Genomic DNA, 22,359 nt, shown 5'->3' with positions numbered 1-22,359 from the left:
AACCTTTAAGGATTCTTCAGTTGTGATTCTGGGGAAACTATTAAAGGTACTAAGCAGAACCCTGTAATGAAGTGTTTCGCTATCAGAAAGGCTTCCAAGTAAAACATTTCAGCTAAAAGAACTCTTGAAGAACCTTCAGGTCCAGGCGTGTGTAAGGAATGTAGATCACGTGAAAAGACACGAGTGTTCTGCAGAGTTTGTGTTTTATTTTAAAGGCTCAGTGTCTAGAAATATTATTCCTGGATTTCCTGAACACATTAAAATTCCTTTTCAGAATATCCTGCAACGCTGAGATCGAGTTATTTCTTTGATTATTTGGCTTGTATGTTTTTTTTCTCAGTGTTTCTGCTGTTCAAATGTGTATGAAAATGTTTATATTTCATGAATATATTTCAGCATAAACTTCACTGACTCGACACACAGAGTGTAAGTGTAGTCTACTCCGATCCAGAGTGATATATTTAAAATAAAAATATGATGAAATGATCTGGAGAAGTGTCAGTTTATGGAATGCCTCCCTGTGGATATGTGGATATTTTACAGAATGTGTGTAATAAGTATAATAACTGAATAATAAGTTGAAGCTTCACTACATGAGGTCAGATCAGTGATCAGTTCACAGCATTCAAAATCCAAACTCCTTTTTTTAAACTGCTTTCTGAATAGTGTTACGTGTTCAAAGCCCAGCGAGAGCAACAAAGCAAAAGAAAGGATTAATTAAACATGACAGAAATATTGTTAATGAACCACATGAGAGAAGGATGTAAGAAAAATGGCCAATCTGTCGCTATTGAAGGTGTCCTCGCTTTGCGTCTGCAGATTTCCTGAGGGATCCTGAGCAGGAAGGAGTGAAGAGCTTTACAGGAAAAAACATGGAGAAGACACCTGGCCTTGCTGCACCTCTGGCTTCCTGCCTGTCTGCCTTCTGCATGTCATATGGACTAATTTTTTTTCTTTCTATGCTTTCCATGCTTTCTAACCAGAGCAGATGATTGAGCACAGACTGAGATGAATTAGGAATAAAAGAAAAATTTCAGCACTACTGAAAATGACTTAAAAGAAAAAGAACAAAGAGAACGGATTACAGAGAGGGTTTTTAATCTTGGCCTCGTTTTCTCGGTCCATGCTGAGACAAAACTTCTCATCCAGACTGGAATAAAAATTGTTTTGAGTAGAAGCTGTGCTTTGCTCGTATCTCACTGTGGAAAATCCCCCATGCTTCAGTGTGTGTGTGTGTGAGAGAGAGAGAGAGATAGATAGATAGATAGAGAGAGAGAGAGAGAGAGAGAGAGAGAGAGAGAGAGAAAATGAGAGCGATAAACCATTCCTCTCTGTTTGAAGTCCGCTCCAGTTCACGTCTCTGCTCTCAGACGTGTGCGCTCTTGGCGTGACTGTTTGTGGCCTGGACCGAGTCGGAGAGTCCACGCTGTTTGGAGTAGTAGAATCGCTTTTCGGGACGTTGAACCGGAGCATCATCACCTCCCGAGCAGCAGGTCAGAACCGAACCCCCGAGGAAACAGAGGGCAGAACCCAACCATCCAGCGTACAGAGAGAACCCGAACGACAGCAGACCATCTTCATGATGAGCTCCAATCGGGAACCACACCGTCGACACCAAACCACAGACCGCTGCAGAGAGACAGCAAGCTTTAATTAAACCTGATTTATATTTTTGGACTTTTTTCTGACAGCGCACACAAACACTATAAAAAAAATACTAAAATATAGCCGCAAGCTGCAGCGTGCAGGGGTCCAGCATCCTTCACAAGTAGCACCCACAGCGGCCAGTTCCTGCAAGTTACACAGAGCCATAAAGAGACCACAGATGTACAGACTGTTCGGGGTTTGTGATGGTAGCTCAGCGCTAACCCTGCGACGTGCCGACTGATAGCTGACCGGCTGACAGTTGTCTTTTTTATCAGAATACACTTTCTGATTAGCATGGCAATGTGTAACAACTTGATCAGACTTTTCAAAATGTTAGCACTTTTTGAGAAACAGTTATATAAGATTAACTCCGCCCCCTAAGGATGACCACGCCCCAACCTCAGGATCTTGCACACATCCTCAGAATCTTGTCCTGAACATATATTTCACGTTTTGTGCACATCCAGAATCCATGCAACCAATCACGAGTTACTAATCTTTAAGTATATAAGGCTCCGCCCCACTAAGATTGATTGGCATGTGGTGGCCATACTGTTTGTTTGCCTCCATCATTTTGGACCTTAGAAGAAGAAGAAGAAGAAGAAGAAGAAGAAGAAGAAGAAGAAGAAGACCCGAACAAAGGCAGTATGGTGACAGTACCCTCAGTGCTTGGACCCCTAATAATGAGACAAAAAATCCTATAAACAAATAGAAAGTTCCACTTGTGCTTGGCCCTTTAACTGGGGTTTTAGTGTATACAGGCTTGTGGTAATTGCAGAGAAACATTATTAAAGGTACTTCATCTCACTTTTCTGTGATTTTTACACTGTTTTACCTTCAGGAACCGACATGTACCTGTACAGTCCTTTATTCTGACAGAACAAAATGAAGATAAAGATAAAGAGACATGATAACTGATTTAACACATTAACACCATGTTACGTTATAAATCTAACCTTGAAAGCGTGACTCATAAGTATTTCAAAAGATAAAGTTTAAAGACCAAGCACTCCAGCAGTAAAGGGCAAAAGTGAGAGAAGTGTCAGACAGTATAAATGAGAGTCTCGCTGTGGCAGCTGACTGTGACAGACACTTCCTCCAGGATGGAGGAAATCCCTGAGTGTGATGGAGAACCACTGATCCATCTGCAGGTCTGCACTATGGTTAGTTTATGTTCCACACTGAGAGATGACTCCAGAGAGGAAATGGGACTGGCACACAGATAGGAACTGATTCACATCCTGAATTTAGCTTGAAATGGATAAAAACTGCAATAAAGCCCTGAGTCCTGGACAGAAAGAATCTAATCTAAAGTCTGGGTCCAGTACAATAACACTTTTCCACCGAGACGGTGCAGTTCAGCTCGGTAAATCATCCACAATCCCTCGTTTTAGTTTTTAGTTATTCCCATTACTGAGAGAGCGGTACCGTAACTAAGTACCGGTGCTGAATTTGGTTCTCCTTTTTGCAGGGTATCAAGACAACTGAACAATGATCACAGAATCATTCTGTTTATAATAACGTCTCGACTAGAGAGCTTTTTCTAGCAGGCAACAGATAAACCTTATCTCTCTTTTCTAATCAATTTTTTCTGCAGGATTTCAGACAAACGTCTCATTATTTCTAACCCATGATGTGTGTAAAACTGTCGGCTTTAATTGAAACCGGATCCCAAATTCACTATCTGTGCTCACTACATAGGGTTTAACATATTCATGCACCTTCACTAAGCGCTTTGGATCGGGAGTCTGTCCTGGGAAAACTGGGATTCACATCTAGGGGCAATGTAGTGTAGCCAGTCCGCCTGCTGGCACGAGCTCTAGAGGTGGGAGGAAACCGGAGAACCCGGAGGAACCCCACATGGACACGTGGAGAACATGCCGAACTCCATACAGACAGTAACCCGAGCTCAGGATCGAGCCGTGAGGATCGTCTTATAATCTGATATAAATATAAACCGTCACTCACACATGATCAGAGTGAGGATTCCCCCGAACAGAGCGCGTTTCCGTTTGGTTCCGTCGCTCTCGTCACCCAGTCGGACGCAGGGCGTGGCCAAGAGCGCCAGCAGCACCGACGGCAGGCCGAGGAGTGACGCAGACACCATGAGTGCTCGAGACGTCTGGATGTACGCTACAGAGAAAAGATCAAACACACATCGCTGAGAAGATCAATCACACGACGTCATAAAATCAAAGCAGTGATGATGGACACCTGGAGTTCGACTTCTGATTTACATCAACGTAACGTCCACGTGATTTATTCACTCAGTTCATAAAACAAATATTAAATGTTCTCATGTCAAGCATGAGATGTGAAGCATTTGAATATTTTTTTACTCACATTTTAAATAAATAAATAAATACAAATCAATCAATATCATAAATATTATTTCTAAAATAAAATAAATATTATTATAAAATACATATTTTTCTGTTCAAACTGTGACACCTCACTGATAAACGAGGCCGGTTTTATTTTATTTTGTAGATGCCTAGTGTCTATTAAAAACAGAAGAAATAATTTTTTAAATTCTCTTTATCCAATGCCACACGCTGTAGCGGTTTATTTTAACACGGAGAAATCATCAGTGATGTGTGAAAGCATAAATATTCTTCAAATTTAAACATTAAAACGGTGTATTACTGACTGTAACCAAACATTTAACTTAAAAATGAAGAAGGTGTGTTACTGTTACCAAAGACATTTATAAAAATAGCATATTTTGAGGAATGCAGAATAATTATTCATTATTCATATATTCTGTATTAATATTGAACAGTCAGTATTTTCTGTAGAACCCTGTAGAACCCTGCAGAACCCTGTAGAACCCTGTAGAACCCTGTAGAACCCTCCTCACCTCAACCTCAAGTTCTATCATTTATGAATAAATTCAATTAATTAAATAAAGAAGCAGCAGACTTCACTAAAGTGTTCACTTTTTTTTTTTTTAAAAAAAAGGGGAATAAACTTTACCTTTATTTTCTGCATCTTTCACCTGGATGAAAGGTAAACTACATGCTCATTTCTAGGTACTAAAGGTACTGAAGGTACTGAAGGCACTAAAGATAAAGGTGCTAAAGGTACTAAAGGTACTGAAAGGTCTAAAGGTACTGAAGTTACTGAAGTTACTGAAGGTGCTGAAGGTGCTGAAGGTGCTGAAGGTGTGGGCTCCTGAGGAGGACAGGCCCGGTGGAGATGAGAGTGTGTGACAGGTGTGTGAGTCTCACCAGGTAAAGTGAGGATCTGGTTGAGAGCTGCACAGTGATACAGCGCTGTAGAGATCACACACTCGGCCCACAAGCCTTTGGACTCCAGCTCGTCCATCTTGATGCAGGTGTGCAGGCCGAAGCTGCAGGTGATCACCCAGTCATTAGTGGAGGTGGCGATGATGAGACAGATCCATCCTGAGCAGCTCAGAAAGAAACCGCACAGCAACCGACAGCTCTGAGACATGATCCCTCACACACACACACACACACACACACACACACACACACACAGTCCGGAAAATAAAACTCCTGAAAGTCTGAGATGTTCTTCAGATCTTCAGAGCAGAATCTGGAGCTTTAGTGATGAAGCACTTGATCCTCTTCTTCTTCTGTATTTATTCAGGTGTCATGGTTCATTAGGCCAGAACACACACACACACACACACACACACACACACACACATACAGACACACACACACACACTTTCAGCACGGAGTCGAAAGAAATTCTAAAAATATAAGAAACACGTAAAGCGGCTTTTATACTCAGCGCTTACCCACAGATAGCTCCGCCCCTTTTCAAACTTGCAGCCAATCACAGAAAGGCCCATAACGGAACAAAACTGCACGCGCTGCGTCCAAAACTTCATGTAAAACCCAGTAAATATTATGAATTTAATGCTGAATATTAAACTATACACACATTACACACATTCTCACACCATGATCCCAAACTCCAGCGGACTTTAGCTCATTCATAAACACTTCAAACTGGCTAAAAAAATAATTGTTTCTTTCTTTCCGTCTTTCATTCTTTCTTTTATAGATCTTTTAGATTGTCTCTCTGATAGTTTTATTTCTCTTTTTGTTATTTCTCCTCTGTTTGTAAATTGATTTAAGTCATAAATAAATAAATATCTTCCATTTTACAGACTGTTTATTAGAACCATCAAATACTGACTAGAACTTTCTCATATTTTATTTTTCAGATGTTTCACTTTTACACGTGTTTTTGTCTGTAAGAAATTAGGAGTGTGATAAACTGTGATAAGTTTAAACATTTAACTAAACTAATAAACTAATTGCTGTATGTATTTCATGTGTGTAGCCTATTATATGCAAACAAACCATTTCTTGTATAAAAAAAAACTTTGATTATAGTTTTCATTTTGTGTATTTTGATATTTTGACATTTCTTAAAATTATCGTAATCATAAGTCAGAGTAATTCTCACAAAGTTATTCTCTGTGTTTAATTTTTTATTTATTTAGGCTTTTTAAATGATTATTCTGAACTGAGCGCCATCTAGCGGCCATGTGGTGTGGAGCAGCAACAAAGAAAGGAAGGGAAAAAGAGGAGAACTAGAAATAAAAACACTGCAGAGAAACTAATTCAGCTTAAAATGAACATTTGAAAATAAAACAAACTGAAAGTAGATTCATTTAGAACAAAGTGTTGTGTATTTGCAGAGAGACAAACACATGAACACAGTCAAATAACTGCAAGGGTTCAGTAACAAAATGTAGTTTGTTTAATTAAATAATCAAAAATGGCACAAGAAAGGTCATGTAACTGTGACAAACAACACTTGGATGACACGAGATTATATTACAATGTCTACAGCAGTTTTATAAGGTCTCCATGTCAGAAAAAGGCACCACCTTCGCTGTACCTTCATTAGGCGAGACTGTGTGTTTAAGTACCTGCGTACTGCCACATGTTCGGGTTCCACGCTTTCACTGCAGTGAAGAAGCTTTGATAAAATTTCATTTCATTTCAGTTAGCCTACATAATCTTATCAGCATGTCAAACATCATTTTTTTAAAAACGCTTAAAAATCTCAAATCGCTTGCATTTGTATTTCCTAGAGCCTTAGAAGACAAATATATTAAATATTACAAATCCTTCACAAAACATTTTGTATAGATTTATACACACAGAGCACTGCATCGTTATACATGTACACATATACAGTACAATAAGAAAATATCTACAACAGGAAGGGGAGGGACATGCGCACAATAATAGCACTTCCATTCTTTTCTAATTCCTCCACAGACACAGGAAGCGTCCTTTTAGTGAAAAATAGAAACTCGACAAACCCTGATTATGATTTCGATCCAATCGGCGACAAAAAAGAAGCAGACACGAACATTTCCCTCGCACTAGGACTGGCTATAGAGCTCGTATTATGTTCACGGAAATTAAGGGGACCATTATATTGCTATCATGCTTTCAGACAGAGGCTAAAGGTTACGGAAGGCTACTGTAATGTTAGTCTAAATCAGTTCAAGCAAAAATACACACATTACCTCGACACGTTGACTTCACCGCGTGAATCTCTTCAAAGATTAAAGTGCACAAAATGGCTCTATTCTATTGGCAAGTGCTCTGATCGTCCTCGAGGCTCAAACCTGTCTCTCTTTCTCTCTCTCTCTATCTCTCTCTCTTTCTCTCTGGTTTCGTCTCTTTACCTCCCTCCTTCTTTCAGCAAGTTGATTCGGGCGCAGATTTTGAGTGCAGGTCCCAGTTTGACGTTCATGGCACTCATCAGATGGTCTTCAGTGAGCAGCAGAAGGGCCTGTCCATCAATCTCCTGCGCTCGAAACGATTCAGCGATGTCCTGACACCCTGAGAAGGTCACGCAGAGGTCGACATTTAGGGAAATAGAAAATATCAGAGCAAACACAGAACATTAGAGAGCGAGAGAGAGAGAGAGATGAATAAAAACGAGTCAGGACACAGGACTGATTCTGAACTGCGCAACAATTCTGCTATTTTATGTCACTTCTTTTGTGAAATAGATTCCAGACCTCTTTATTATTCCGTTATTAACACTTTTCTTATTTAATTAGTTTAGTTTAATTACTTTTGCTTCACACTAATCAGAGTTTTGGAGTGAAGAGTGAAGACAAGTCTGTGACCAAACTCACATCCTGAAGGGATAAAAAACAGGAAAGAAGACAACTAGAAAATAATATATATATATTACAGAGAACTAAATTTGAAAAAACAAACTTGAGCTGTAGCATTTAATGTTTTAATGTTGTTTTAAAATTAATTTTTCTCAATTCAGGTTATGTATAAAACCAGCCATTGTGAAGTAATTTGATGGAATCGCATCACACCCGAGTTCAGTTTTACTGTGTGTGATTTCAGAGGTGTGTTTTAAGACGATTCCTCGTCACACTGTACGAGATCCTGATAAACTCTGTTGTGAATTCTATAACAGACTGTGAGAGCGTGTTCTCCATCTCACATTATACGCTGAAGATCCTCTAACGATAGACCTGCAGTTAATTAAAGAGCGTTACTGCGTACGACGCTGTTTACGTCATCAATCAGCGTGATCCTGAAATCAGCTCGTGCAGAAACACACACGTTCTTCACAGTGAGCTGGAGGTAACGAGGAGGTTTTTCTGTGCATTAGAGTTTCCTTTACGCTTCTCCATCGCCGCTACCGTATCTGTAGCTGCGCCGTGAGCTCGCCGTCGTCCTATTGGTGGATTTTAGGTGAACTTCGTAGCAGTGCTCGCACTCTGAGACTTTAATCACAGATTTCTCACACACTCACACACACACTCACACACACACACTCACACACACTTTGTTGTTGGTCGCAGTTGCATTAAATCAGTCACACTATGTGCTCTAACACCAACGACCTCAACTCATGACTAAAGAATTCTTTTATGAAGTGAGATTTTAGTCCGCGACTGCAGCAGCACAGAGCTGAAAATCGTACAGTGTAAAGTTGGAACCCCAGAGCGATGAAAGTGGCTCCCTGGACCACACTCGGGTTTAAAACACTCCACAAAAAATCCAGGAAAAATCTGCAAGTGTGAAAAAGCTCGTAAGATGTCTGAGTGCACACTTCGAATGATCCATGATCTCACCTGGTAGATTGGAAATGAAGCTCCACACTTGGTCTACAGTCCACTGCGCAGGTTTGGAGTGTGCAGAAAGGTCTGTGGGTGAAACCACATCCAGAGGTGAAGTCGGAGCGCTTTTAGTCTCGCTGATCCTCGTCTCTCTCTCGCGCACGCTCTGCTCCGTGTGTCTGCGCAGCCTCGTCTTCATCGGAGCGGCCGCCTCGTCTTCTCCCTCCTGCGGGGGGCGCTGGAGAATCCTCCACTGCTCCGTGGTGCCATGTTTCACCTGCAACACGCATGACCATGAGGTGTGTTCTGGAGCGTTAATCCTCACTTCAGATTGATGAATCTGTATTTGTGTGTGTGTGTGTGTGTGTGTGTGTGTGAACATTATACTCTAAAATGATTCACAAATGAATTTTATGTTAAATATTTCATTCACTGTACAGCTCTAAAGATATCACTTTAAAGCAAAATGGAGGTCTTCACATTTCTTTGTGTCGATTTGTGCCATGAAAATAACTGTTTGTAATTTTACAGTGTTATACATCAGTGTAAATCAATAGCGAGTGTAAGAGTGCTTCACAAATGACTAAAGAAGATTTTTAAAATGTATATGAATAAAATAGAAAAGAATAACAAATACTGCGCTACAAAAAACAAACACAGGTCTATGTTCTGCTCTATTCTATACTTTTATTTAATTAAAATTGCAGCAGTTGCAGTTACACAGACCTGACAGTAGGGGTGCTGCAGAGGCAGTGACTCGGGTGAAGTGAGGCAACAAATGAGTATACTTATATATATATATATATATATACTGTATATATACAATGTCTGGACAAAAAATAGTCTTTAAATAAGCAAATACTGAAGCGCCTATGATTGGATCATTATTGCAGTGATTAATATGTTTCAGCTGGCGATGATTCTTGAATGAATTCTTCCTGAATGATGCAGTGTGTAGCTTCTCATTTCTTAAACACCCATGTCAGAAGACGTATCCCGTGATCGTGGAAAAGATTTTACTGTGTTCCTGAAGGGGCAAATAATTTTCCTGCATCAAGCAAAGAAAACATCTAAGGAGATTGCTGAAATCCCTGGAATTATGTTAAGAACTGTCCAAGGCATTATTAAAACCTGGAAGGATAGCGGTGAACTGAAAAATTTGCTGAAGAAATATGATTGGAAAAAATCCTGAATCCTGAATGATTGTGATCAGAGTTCTTTAAAACACTTGGTGAAGTCACAGCGAAATAAATCGACAGTAGAACTCACGGCTGTGTTTAATAGTGGAAGTAAGAGCATTTCCACACACACACAGCATTGGGATTAAACAGCTGTGTGGCCACGAGAAAGCCACTCGTTAGTGAGACTAATCGGAAAAAGCAATTCAATTTGCTAGCATAAAGATTGGAACAAGGTCATGTGCTCTGAAGAGTCCAGATTGACCGTATTCAAAGCGAAGGGTGTGTCAGGGGAAGAAGGGAAGCGAATGAAGTGATGCACACGTTATGCACAGTTCCTACTGTACAAGCCTCTGGAGGCAGTGTTATGATCTGGGTTGCTTCAGGTGCTCAGGTTCGAGGCTCAGCAACACGCAGCAATAAAATGAAGTCAGCTGAGTATCTGAATGTACTGAATGAGCAGGTATCAATAGACTGTTCTTCCCTGACAGCACAGACACACTCCAGGATGAAAATGCCAAGATTCATCAGGCTCAAACTGTGAAAGAACACGAGGAATCATTTTCACACATGACTTGGCCACCACAGAGTCCTGACCTTAACCCCACTGAAAGTCTTTGGGATGTTCTGGAGAAGACTTTACGGAGTGATTCGACTTTCTCGTGATCAATACAAGATCTCGGCCAAAAATGAATGCAACTCTGGGGGAAATAAATGTTGTGACGTTGCGTAAGGTTGTCGAAACAATGCCACGATGAATGTACGCCGTAATCAAAGCTAAAGGCAGTGCAATGAAATATCAGAGTGTGTGACTTTTTTTTGGCCAGGCAGTGTGTTTTTACATTTTTATGATTTCACACAATGTTGAGCTCAAGAATAGTGATGAGAACAAACCTGCTGGAAACTTTCCTCCTCGATCTCGTCCTCTGCTCCATTAAATTCAGTTCGATGTCCTCCTTCACTGACACAGCGTCTCAGAGCTCGGAAACGTTTTGTGTAGCTGAACCTACAGACGGAAAAGAAATGTGTTGGTAAAGTTTCGTTTAATCCCCCTGTTCAACTCAGCCTTTCAGCATTTGCACTGTCTGCCCCCTGACCACATCCTGTCTCCGTTTACATGCACAAATTACAGATAACGTGTGTTTATTTTAATCGTGTTAATAGTTGATGGAATTAACGACTTAAACACATCTGTATAATTAGTTTCCTGAAAATTATCACCTGCTTAGAGTGATTTTATTGTTTCTATTTGCTAGTATGTCATTCATTGTGCTTCATTAAAACGGTTCTTGAAGAAGATTTCTACACACAGGAAACCACAACGCCACTTCTCACCACTGCGACCAGTCATGTAAGAACAGCACATTATTTCTGCATAAGGTACATCATCTTTACAAATGAGAGCACGGCTCTGTGCAGTATAAAGAAATCAGATGACTGGATTCCCAGTTTGATCAAGGTTTCTCGCTGTGTGGAATTTCTGTGCATGTGTCCGGGTTCAAAAACGTAGCGGTGAATGATGACCTGAGTGCTGTATTATGACCTAGAGTGATGGTCCGTGGTGTATTCCCACCTCACACCCAGCGTTCCCGGGATAGACTCCGGATCCACGGCCACCCTGACCAGGACAAAGTGCTTACTGAAGATGAATGAATATAGATTTCGTACCTCTTGGCACAGGACTTGGAGCAGAAGCGCTTGGAGCGGTTGAAAGTTTGCGCTGTTCCTTTCCTCTTACAGAAGTGACACTGCAGCACGAGTCTGTGTCCAACACTGACGCCGTCTATCCAGAGACACGAAGAACAAATTACAGCACCGTACAGTGTACACACTTATACAGTAATTCACATCATTTATTCCGGGGACGCTGAAGACTTCCAAAACACTTAGATTTATTTTCAGGACACTGGAGATGTCCAAAACACATTTATTGGGGGACACAGAGACATCGAAAACACTTCTGAAATCTTTATCCCTTTTTTGTCTCTTATCTGTATTGTAACACCTTTGTGAAATTTGTGATATGATGATTATTGTCTTATTTATTTCACGCTACAGTCATGATTATTACAGCGTGTGCTAAACTTAAAGTGAGACTGTCTGTGAGTCAGTGAGGTTTATAATCAGATCTCTGGTTTACTTTTGTTCGTCTAACAGGATCCTAATGCAGGCTGGAGAAGTTGTGTGGGTTTGTTTCCCCTCTCTCTGTCCTAGTTTTTATCCCCAGCCTCTTTCAAAAACAAATAAAGTGAAGTTTTTACTTTTCTAGATTAAAAAAAAAGTACTTTTTTTAGTTTTTAGTTTTTTAGAGGTGGGAATATAAATGTTTTATGTTCTACATTAGGACGTATTGTGATGCATCAGTATTGGGATATTCTGCACACAGTGAAAGCTGGAACTCACTATTTGTGACGGAAATCTCGTCGTCCGAGTCAGTCGAGTTGTCGGCGGATTCTGAGGTGGCGTTAAACATGTCCGGTCCGTTCGCCCCGTTCAGTCCTGAACCACAGTTTGGACCCACCATCAGAGACGACCTGTTCACCTGCACGATTGTTAAAAAGTTAACAACATTTCACGATTATAAATTATCATAAAAGCCACAGCAAATAATAATCAAATTATCTGCTGAATTCTGTTGATTTTATGTCGCTCTAGTAATATACACATCAGTACTGTAATAATAACCTTTTATCAAGATTAACCCTTTCATGCACAGCGTCCACACGTATGGAGACTCCACTTAAAGCGCTTTTTAAGGAAAATACATCACTCAGTGCATGTCTCTGGTATACCTTTATCGACTTTCTACACAAAAGCCCAAATTAGATGAAAATATATTTTTGTTTTAAACTCTAATGAACACCTTGGCTTATTTAAAACACTTTTTGATTGAAGATTATTACAGGACATAATGAGATCCTGTCAAATCTAAACTTTAATCTATGTAGAACCCTACAATATTTTTTTTCCTATCAGATATGGTTCTGTCTATCTAAGCACGCAGAACCCCTTTAAGAAGTGAAAAATGATTAGCTATCTAAAGAACCCTTTTAAAGTTCAGAAGCTAAGAGTAGTCATGTGATTTCCTGAACTTCAGAATATTTCAGCGTGGTGTTTGTCCTGTAATGTTTGTGTGTAAAGTACCGGGAACGGTTCCAGTCCCTCCTGAATGATGAAGCCGTCCACCAGGTGAGTGAGGACGAGCGGTTTGGTGGGTTCTGTCGGTCCCGTGTGGCTGGAGGACGGCTGCTGTGCGAGCGCTCCCTCCGAAACAGCCGGGAATTTGGCGGGAGAGCTTCGGCCGGCGGGAGACGCGACTGAGGGTCGTATCGTGGAGGGCAGGACTGGAGACAGATCCGAGGACAGGCTAGAGATGGCTGGAGTAATGAGAGAACGGGAAAATCTTTACATTGGGAAACTTGGTCAAATGTAAACATTTTGAATTTTATATATAGTTGATTAAACTACAGGAACTAAAAGTGCTTCTGTTTTAAAGCTGAGCTGCAGAGACTCTGAGACTAAATTCTGAGACATCCTGAGTACCTGAGTGATTGTCTGCGTGAGTGGACGTTTCCTCACAGACGTCTTCTCGTCCAGCAGTTGATGCTACTGAGACAGACGGCGTCTTCTGAGGCCTCGGCTCTTCTGTACACACCACCGGCCGTTTACACACCTGACACAAACCACAAACCTCTGCATATAACCTCATACATATACACACCACAAATACTGTAGGCTACGAATACATATAAACATACATATAGCGAACACTACAATCACAGGGTGTACAGTCGAGTGCAAAAGTTTGCATCCCCCATGGTTTCTGAAAGGAAAAGGCAAAAAGGAACTCTACAATTAATCTTAAAAAAAGAGAGAAAAGGTATAAATATGGACAACATATAATAAAGCAAAGTGAAAAAATAATTTACATTTTTATATTAATTTATATCACTAAGAGGACACAAAAGCTCTGAGCGTATAATAGAAAAAAGGCAATGTGATATTATGCAAATATAATACTCGAGATTTGTAACAAAACATTTTTTTTAAAAATCTTAATTTAGAATTTAACTCAACTAGTTTGTATTGGGATTATTTTTTATTTTATTTTTTTATTTTATTCTCTTTGTGAAACCAAAAACACTAAATATCATGATAAATTATATCCTCGACTCCTTAATTTTTCATGAGGGTGCAATTTTCTGTACGCGTCTGTAAACAAACAAAGAAACAAACAAATAAATAATCAGTGTAACTCACTGAAGTCTTGTCCATGGGTCCTGAAGGCTGTGGTTCTGCGCCGGCACTCTGTGATGTTTGGTTTCCTTCCACACTTTTGGTCTGCGATGATGGAAGTTTGAGATCCTGTGGAATTTCCTCAGTGCTGTTTCCCGGCTTCAGCTTCGGCTTTGCACTTTTCAGCTCCTTGGTCGTGTCGGTGGTGTGTGTGATGGAGGTGAGAGGGGACTGTGGAGGCGCGGGGGAGGATGTGGAGCTGGTGGAGACGAGTGGGAGGACCGGAGATGGAGGAGAAGCTCTTTGAGGAGATGTCCAGGTCTGTCTGGAGGGTGACAGCTGCACCAGCTGGGGGCAGGTGTTGGAGTTCTGTGGTGATGGGATCGGACACTCTGGTTTAGCCGACGCAGGAGAGAGCTGAGGCTTCGGCTGGACGAGATCATTAGACGGGGACATGGTGGAGGATTTCGGCTGGCCGTTGGTGCACTGGGTGGAGGAAGAGGCGGAGGCGGAGGACAGAGCGATCCTCAGGAGCTGTTTAGTTGCCAATAAGGAGCCGCCGGGGGAGGCGGACGTCAACGGTAGGGTCAAGGTGGGCGGAGTCAGGTGGGATCGGCTGAGATTGGGCACGGTGATGGGCACAGGGGAAGTCTGGCTCGAGCCGCTCGGGGACGCCTGGGTGGACGGACAGCGCTTCAGCTCGGGAAGCGGTTTCTTTGGTACAACCGGAGAAGAATTGGGGTGTGGATGCCTCGAAGGGAACGGATGCTGCGGAATGCTGATCTGACTGTGAGGTCTCTTCAGGCTACTGCTGCTTAACTTCTGCTTAGCCAGCGCATGAGCTGGAGCATAAAGAGCTGAAAACACACATGACCGTTTCAGAACTAAATACTCATGACAAGAAAACCACGAAAACAACCACAGACGCTGACAGAGCCGTGGTTCTCGAAGCGAAGGTACAGCCAGGGCGTCTGTGATTAGATTATTATAACACCAAATATTCTCTTACACCAGAACACTTCATCAGCATTATCTCACTTACACCACAGAGATTTTTACCAAAATTTAAAAAAACATTTCTTTTTTATGTTTCATATGTAAGAGATAATCCACGGCTAGGTGTGCCTTACACAATTTTAACGCAGGACGTGGAGGTAAAGAAGTGCATTAAAATCGTGTAACACGCACCTAGCCGTGGATGATCCCATTAACACAAAAAACAGAGTTAAAAACTCCAGTAAATAAATAAATATAATGTCACATATTTGCTAAAACCACTAAAACATCACAAGCTGAAATGTGTTTATATAATAGTTCTATAATAGACACTGATATAATAAATAAATAGCAAAAAGAAACAATTTAATAATTAAAAACATATAATTAATAATAAATACAGTGACTTACATGGAGGCGGCACTGTAAGATGGCGCACAGGTGGAGCTTTGGGCGGGGCTGAGGGTGGTGGTGATGTGGCACCCTCCGTCTTTGTGGGCGTGTCCTTTCCAGGGCTGCATGGTGGTGGGCTGGGTCTCGGAGTCAGGGTGGGCACCCGGGCGCGGGTCAGGGCCGGGGGCGGGCAGGGGGAGGCGGACTTCAGGGGCAGGTTCGGTGGGATGGTCAGTGTACCAGGTGGAGGTGGGCGGAGTGTCAAACTCTGGAGCTGAAGTCAAGACACACACACACACACACACACACACACACACACAAACTGATTCACTGTGAGTGACTTACAAACAGCACATTGTTAATAACTGCATTAAAATATTCATGTTATTGTGTTTTGCTGCAGTGATAAATGTTATCCAGAGGTTAAGGTGGGCGGAGCCTATGGGGGCGGGGCATACACGAGTATATACAAGGGGGTGGAGTTCCAGTACCTTTGGAACTATTTGATGTGATAAACTGAAACAGTTACACGCTGCACTAATGCCCTCGAACCCTCCTACTTTAGAATAGATTACATTTATTATATTTAATTACTGTAATTATGGTAATTAAGCAGTTTGTGTAATTATGATGATTACTGTTGCTTAATTCATTTAAGAGACACATTCGCAACCTAGTGATCTACATCACCGGTTCTCAAAGTTGGGCTCGGTGTTGCTTAGCAACCAAAGTTTACTATTAACAGATTACACTGCGTGGCTGTAGAATTGTTTATTGCGAACGTTATTAATAAATGAAACTCTGGATTTTATCTTGTTGTTTTTCCTCACAATTCGTCACTTGAAGACGTGCATTACAGCAGTTTTATCGATTTGTGCGTTACTTTGCGTTTTGCAAAGCAAAAAAAAATTAGCCAGAATAAAATTATTGTAACACGCACACACACACACACACACACACACACCATCTCGTGGCTTATGGCTTTATAATAACACACACTGTACGTGGAATTATGGGCATCTCCTAAATCACACTGCTGAGGATCTACAGAGAACATTTCACTCAGTGCTTTACAGGGACAGTGAACAGATTTAGACATGATCAGTGAAGAGAATCTCACCTGTGAAGAAGGGAATCGAGGTGAAGAAGAAGAGGGAGAGGAGGAGGAAGAGGAGGAGAGGACAGGGGCATCAGGTCGCACTGTAGACGTTAGAATCAGCTACAGACATGAAGACATGAAAGAGAGAGAGAGAGAAAGAGAGAGAGAAAGAGGAAGAGGAAGGTAAAGAGCTGATAGTGTGGGTGTGATGGTGAGTTTCACAGTAAAGTGACGAGCTTTTGAAGTGGTTAAGAAAACCGTGTCCGTTTCAGGCCATGTGCTCTCACAGCATGAGCAGAGCTTCTGCACGCAGCCTAATGACAAAACTCTTCTCTCTACAATAAAATCCACTACAGTAATATTTAAACTGCAAACCACAAGCATGATCTGCGGATACAAGACAATTATTCAGAAATGTGCAAGAGTGAATTTGAGAAGAGTGTGTGTCATGAATAAGTGCAGCGAGAGTGGGAGGGACGGGTGAGCTTTCACAAAGTTTCCCCTGAGAAACCAAAAAAAGTTTCCGTCCAACATTCAGAACGGAGAATAAATACAGTGCTTCGTAAGACACTGTAACGGACAGCGGTGAAGCTGTAACGCTCAGTTCTCCCACACGGGAGAGTCTTCAGGACAGAGGAGCAGCGAGGAAAACATCGAGAAAATGTATTACTGTCAAAATCATGACTTTAAAGTAGAAGTGTGAAGACAAAAAAAATCTACTTGAGTGAATGTTAAAAAGTAGAGACACTTAAACACACTCAAATATTCAAGAAAAAAATGTCATGTTTTTAACTGAAGAGCTGAGCATCAGGTTCATCACGCCTTACATCGCAACTTAATGAGCTATTTTACAAAACTTAACTAGATAATTTACCAACCTAAAGTGAACTTAACAGGCTTCTTTAGATTTAATAGCAAATTTTAAATCCTATGTAAATCTGTAACATAAAGAAAAGACAACATCTTACAAAGGAAAAGTAGAAGAATTCATTTTCAGTTGAACTGAGGTAAAATAAAAAATTATTAAAATTAAAACTATTATAAAAAATTAAGTAAAGTAAAGAAGCACATTTTTAAAATCCAATACTCCAGCACTAGATCTCTGTACACAAACCCTGAATCCCTGTAGTGTACAACGAGTGCATTTATTTTCCCTTTTTTTTTAATTAACACAATTACTGTAATATTCTAACATGGTCTGCAGTTCTGAGTGTTTCTGTGTCAGCTGGACAGAAGACAGGATGTTGTTCAGAGGAGAGGAGGAACAGAGGCAGGTTCTTTTACCATCTGAGCCCTCAGGAGCATTTGGGTCTGGCTGGTGGGGCTCTTTCCTACGAGCAGGGCCTGGGGTGAGATCTTGTGGTTGGCGCTGGTGGGGTTGGAGCTCTGGCTGGCTCGGACGAGGGCGGCTGACCCGGGCATGCTGGGAACCGACACCTGAGGAGTCACACAAGAAGCGTGATGTAGGTGGAAACATGAATGATGTGTGTATCAGGGTGAAGGTGCAACAGCTTGCTGGAACAAAAGCAGATGTTTGGTGTGACATGTTTGTACTGAGTTTATAGTGTGTTGCATAAGTATTCACTCCCTTGAACTTTTCCACATTTTGTACTGTTATAACGTGGAAGTTGTGATTGGATAAGTATTCACTAACTAAATAATTTCCATCAGAAGTGACATAATTAGTTGAGTTGACTCGATCTGTGTGTAACTGAGGTGTGACGTGATCTCAGTATAAATACACCTGTTCCTGGAAGAACCCAGAGTTTGATAAAGAACATATCTAAACAAACAGCATCCTGAAGACCAACAAGCGATCAAAACAAGTCCAGGACAAAGTTCTGGGAAAACATCAATCAGTGTTTGAGTGTAAAAAAAATATCCCAAACTTTGAACCTCCTGCAGAGAGACAATAAATTATTAAAAGTGTAAAGAATGTGACAAAACTGCGACTCGAGGAGACCGTCCACATAAAGCCAGTGAGTCAGTGAGCGGGATTAGTCAGAGGCACAACCAAGAGGACAAGGAGCTGGAGATCCACAGCTCAGATGGAGAAGCTGCTGAAAGGACAACCACAACCCGAACACTTACACTCCACACAACCCGAACGCTCCACACAACCCGAACACACTCTCCACACAACCCGAACACTTACACTCCACACAAACCGAACGCTCCACACAAACCGAACGCTCCACACAACCCGAACGCTCCACACAACCTGAACACTCCACATGGCACGGACACTCCTCATCACCCTGAGAACACCATCCTGACATTGAAGCATGGTGGTGGTAGTATTTTGTTGAGTGTTACCTTTGGCCTTTTGGTTGCTTCTGTATGTGGAGAATTCTGAGAATTTGTTGTCTTTAAATAAGGAAATGAAAGAGGGACAAAACGTGGACTACATACTGTTTTTTGAGTCTGTTGAGACGAAACAGCGGTTGAGAAAGCGGGAGCCAGTCTGTCTCCAAACAGATTGACCTGACAGGAAGACAGAAAAAAAGCACAAATCCACACAAGCAAATATGGTCTTTGATTAAAGAGCTCTGAATAAAATGGGAACGCAAAAAGTTCAGAAAATCAGAAACAACATGCTGATCAAAATAACGTGCACCAAAAGGTGAGTAGTGTGATGGAGAAGAAATCCCACAAGCAACGAGGCACAAACAGCTTGAGCTACAAGTCACCGCTCGGGCAGGTGAGAGCTTTAAACATTAAACGCTGCTCATTTACGTCTCCTGAAGAGTTTTAAAAACATGCAGCACGTTTTATTTTATGAGTTTAACCGAAGTGGATCTGGAGTTTCTCCCTGGAACATCCCAGGTGAGGCAGGAATACACCCTGGAGGGGATACCGATCAATCACAGGACACACACACACACACACACACACATATTCACACTGAGAGGAAATTTAACTTAGCCTATCCACCTACTGGCTTGTTTTTGGGAGTAAGCCAGAGAACCTGGAAAAACACGCACACCCAAACAGGGAGAACATGTGAAACTCCAAACAGACAGTAACTCGAGCTCGGGATCAAACCCTGGAGCTGTGAGGAGACAACGCTACCCACAGCACCACCATGATGCCTGATCCGAGACACAGATTGTACAAATTCCAAAGGAAATGACTTCAACTATGATGTTCGGGTTAAAATATTTCTGCTTCCAGGTTCTACACCCTCATCCTGTTGCTCTGCTGTTGTAGGAAAGGGAGAAGTTTCTGAGTCCCGAGCGGAAAGCAGTGAGTTTTGTGGTACATGCAGGGGCTAAGATGTAGATGATGAGAAGGTGTGATGATGAGAAGGTTTGCATAAACAAGGCTCTTGAAGAGGTGGAGACCATTACTGTACCTGAGCAACTTTTCTGTCTGAAGGTGGAGGCTGGCTGTGGAAGGTGGTGACCGCCGTGAGAGCAGAGCTGCTCTTTGCCGTGCCATTGGGAGGCTGTGGAGGGCTCACGGCGGAGGCGGTGCTGCTCGTGGAGGTCGTGGTGGAGGTGGAGGTCGTAGTGGAGGTGGTGGGACTTTTCGTCTGCTCTGCTTTCGTTTGGGGCTCTTTGTCCATCGCGCTGCGCTGTCAGGCCACGAGAAGCTGCAAATAAAGGAGTGAAGTTATCACTGGAGTGAAATCTCAGAGGATGAGAAGAAAGTTTGTGTGTTTAATTTAATTAGTTTACTGACTCGTTTATAATACGCTTATTAACACATACACACGCTGTATAGCTGTTCAACAAACACACACGGGTGTGGCTTTATACACACAGGCTAATGTACCTTTATACATATATAGTGTATATTTTTTCCTTTCTGTTAAATTTGGTGGTGCGTTTGTGTCTGTATGAATGCAACCATGTGAGACAATCATCAAAACAATTAATATGAACTTAATACTCTTTTGTTTTTGTTTTCTACAGCAAGAACTAATGCAGCGGACATGCAAAACTGTCGACTCCACCTGCGGCTGTTTCCCTGCAGGACAAAAAGTGAAGTTGATCCTGATTCGGATTGATAACATCTAAATAAAGGAAATGTTTTAAATAAATGAAGTTCCAGTTAAGGGTCAGTCTGCTCGAGGAAAAAAAAAGGCATCAGGAGGGGAAATAATAATAAAAATAATAATAAAAATAATTTCTCTCTTTAACAAAAATAAATATAGAACCCTTAAAGGTTCTATAGCCAACAGGATGTTTCCCTGTCTGAGAGGGTTCCAAGTACACATAAGCCAAGAACTCTTAACTAATAATAATAATAATAATAATAACAATAATAACAATAATAATAACAATAATAATAATTTGTGGCACATCATTTATGAAATCCTGGTTTGTGTATTTGACAGCAGAGGCTCTAAAGTGTTCTCTTGTCTCTGGTTTGTTGTTCTGGAGGAATCTTTAAAGCTTTAACGAGGAACCAGGCAACAGAAAATTCACAAGAAACCGACGTTTTTCCCCTAAAGCTGCAGAACCTCTGTGCAGAACAGCTGGGGAAAATCCGGGGAATAAACATCTGGGGAATAAACATCTGGGGTGTTTACTTAAAAAACCCCGCATTAGGAATAAACGTGATTTCCGGCTTTTGTGTCGCTTGATTTCAGCTGCGGTTTAAAGCGTTATAACGGCTCATAGCTGCCTCAGTGCTGCTGCTTAGCATGCTTAGCTACATGCTAACTCCAGGCTGCATGCTGTGATGGTGTGAGATGTTTGCACGGAGATGAGCAGCAGGACACACTCAATTTCACGCGGATACGGATCAGTGCGTTACGCGCGCGCAGGTGTGTGTGTGTGTGTGTGTGACATGTTTACGCGCAGGTCAGTCCTGCACAGGCCCTGCTTATCTGACACGGAGAACGCCATTTCTGAATAAATTATTTACAGAAAAATGATAAATTTATCCTCTGTGATGTTCAGATCCGCGCCGAGGACGCGCGACGGCTGTAGAGTCACGCGCGCGCATCAAACTCACGGCGATCAGCATTATTTTTTGTGTGTTTTGTGTACGGAATGAAAATGGGCGTGTGTGTGTGTGTGTGTGTATGTGTGTGTGTGTGTGTGTATGTGTGTGTGTGTGTGTGTGTGTGTGGATCTCCGCGTTGCACTTCCTCAATTCGCGGCGCCACTGAGAAACAACGCGAATCATTTACTACAAAATCCCCAAAGCGCGCATTACAATCATCATCATCCTCATCTTCATCACGCAGGTCAGATCGCAGCAACTTTGCACACCGAATGCACAAAACAGAAAAGCGGAAGAGCTGCATGACGCGTTATAGCGTTTTAATTCACACGTACACGCTCCTCCCTCCAGAACCGGCTCCAGAGCGGCTCTAAAACACCGCGCGCTCATCTGCCGCCTGATCCGCGCCTACCTGTCCGGAGTCAGCAGCGGAGATCGTCCATCTCTCTCTCTCTCTCTCTCTCTCTCACACTCACACTCTCACTGAGCGCTTCTCCGACAGCCTTACAATCCCGTCATGTCCCAATGCGTCAAAGGTAAAAGTGGAGAAGGGAAGAAAAGTGAGCGCGCGCTCTGTTACAGCACCACATGCAGTGTAGGAGGACCAACGCTTTACACACACACACACACACACACACACACACACACACACGCACACACACACACACACACTACACACTACACACACACACACACACGGAATTTGGCACATGTTTTTATAACATCGCTTTAAAAATTAAATTTGCTGGCTTAATGTAATT

General features: G+C 41.8%; 3 protein-coding genes across 6 annotated transcripts in view; 1 reads left to right on the top strand and 2 right to left on the bottom strand.

Annotated features, from left to right (window-relative positions):
- The window catches only part of slc7a14b (solute carrier family 7 member 14b), a 9,615-nt gene extending 9,569 nt beyond the window's left edge, over nucleotides 1-46 (top strand). Inside the window, exon 7 of the mRNA XM_026938273.3 lies at nucleotides 1-46. This exon is cut by the window's left edge and continues 1,540 nt beyond it. The gene's annotated coding sequence lies outside the window, so the exon portion shown is untranslated.
- Nucleotides 47-186: 140 nt separating this feature from the next.
- cldn11b (claudin 11b) lies at nucleotides 187-5,369 on the bottom strand. The gene is made up of 3 exons (XM_026938276.3): nucleotides 4,878-5,369; nucleotides 3,616-3,780; nucleotides 187-1,629 (listed from the first exon to the last, which is right to left on the bottom strand). The coding sequence occupies exons 1-3, from the start codon at nucleotides 5,101-5,103 to the stop codon at nucleotides 1,367-1,369; spliced, it is 654 nt and encodes a 217-aa protein (XP_026794077.2). The 5' UTR covers nucleotides 5,104-5,369; the 3' UTR covers nucleotides 187-1,366.
- Nucleotides 5,370-6,367: 998 nt separating this feature from the next.
- Nucleotides 6,368-22,153, bottom strand: si:ch211-230g15.5 (polyhomeotic-like protein 3). 4 transcript variants are annotated; one of them, XM_026938059.3, is made up of 14 exons: nucleotides 22,011-22,153; nucleotides 19,998-20,237; nucleotides 19,055-19,126; nucleotides 17,927-18,079; nucleotides 16,664-16,762; nucleotides 15,562-15,817; nucleotides 14,179-15,011; nucleotides 13,462-13,591; nucleotides 13,063-13,295; nucleotides 12,322-12,460; nucleotides 11,587-11,701; nucleotides 10,813-10,924; nucleotides 8,756-9,017; nucleotides 6,368-7,490 (listed from the first exon to the last, which is right to left on the bottom strand). In XM_026938059.3, the coding sequence occupies exons 2-14, from the start codon at nucleotides 20,208-20,210 to the stop codon at nucleotides 7,330-7,332; spliced, it is 2,778 nt and encodes a 925-aa protein (XP_026793860.3). In that variant the 5' UTR covers nucleotides 20,211-20,237; nucleotides 22,011-22,153; the 3' UTR covers nucleotides 6,368-7,329. The 4 variants fall into 4 exon arrangements, with proteins under 4 accessions (XP_026793860.3, XP_026793861.3, XP_026793864.3 ...); XM_026938060.3 differs by having other exon boundaries at nucleotides 21,934-22,123; XM_026938063.3 differs by lacking the exon at nucleotides 16,664-16,762.
- Between the last annotated feature and the right edge of the window lie 206 nt (nucleotides 22,154-22,359).

This window comes from Pangasianodon hypophthalmus, chromosome 22, assembly GCF_027358585.1.
Source record: "Pangasianodon hypophthalmus isolate fPanHyp1 chromosome 22, fPanHyp1.pri, whole genome shotgun sequence".
Classification (NCBI taxonomy): domain Eukaryota; kingdom Metazoa; phylum Chordata; class Actinopteri; order Siluriformes; family Pangasiidae; genus Pangasianodon; species Pangasianodon hypophthalmus.
Note: the sequence above shows the minus strand (reverse complement) of the source record. Positions and strands in the feature narration are given on the sequence as shown.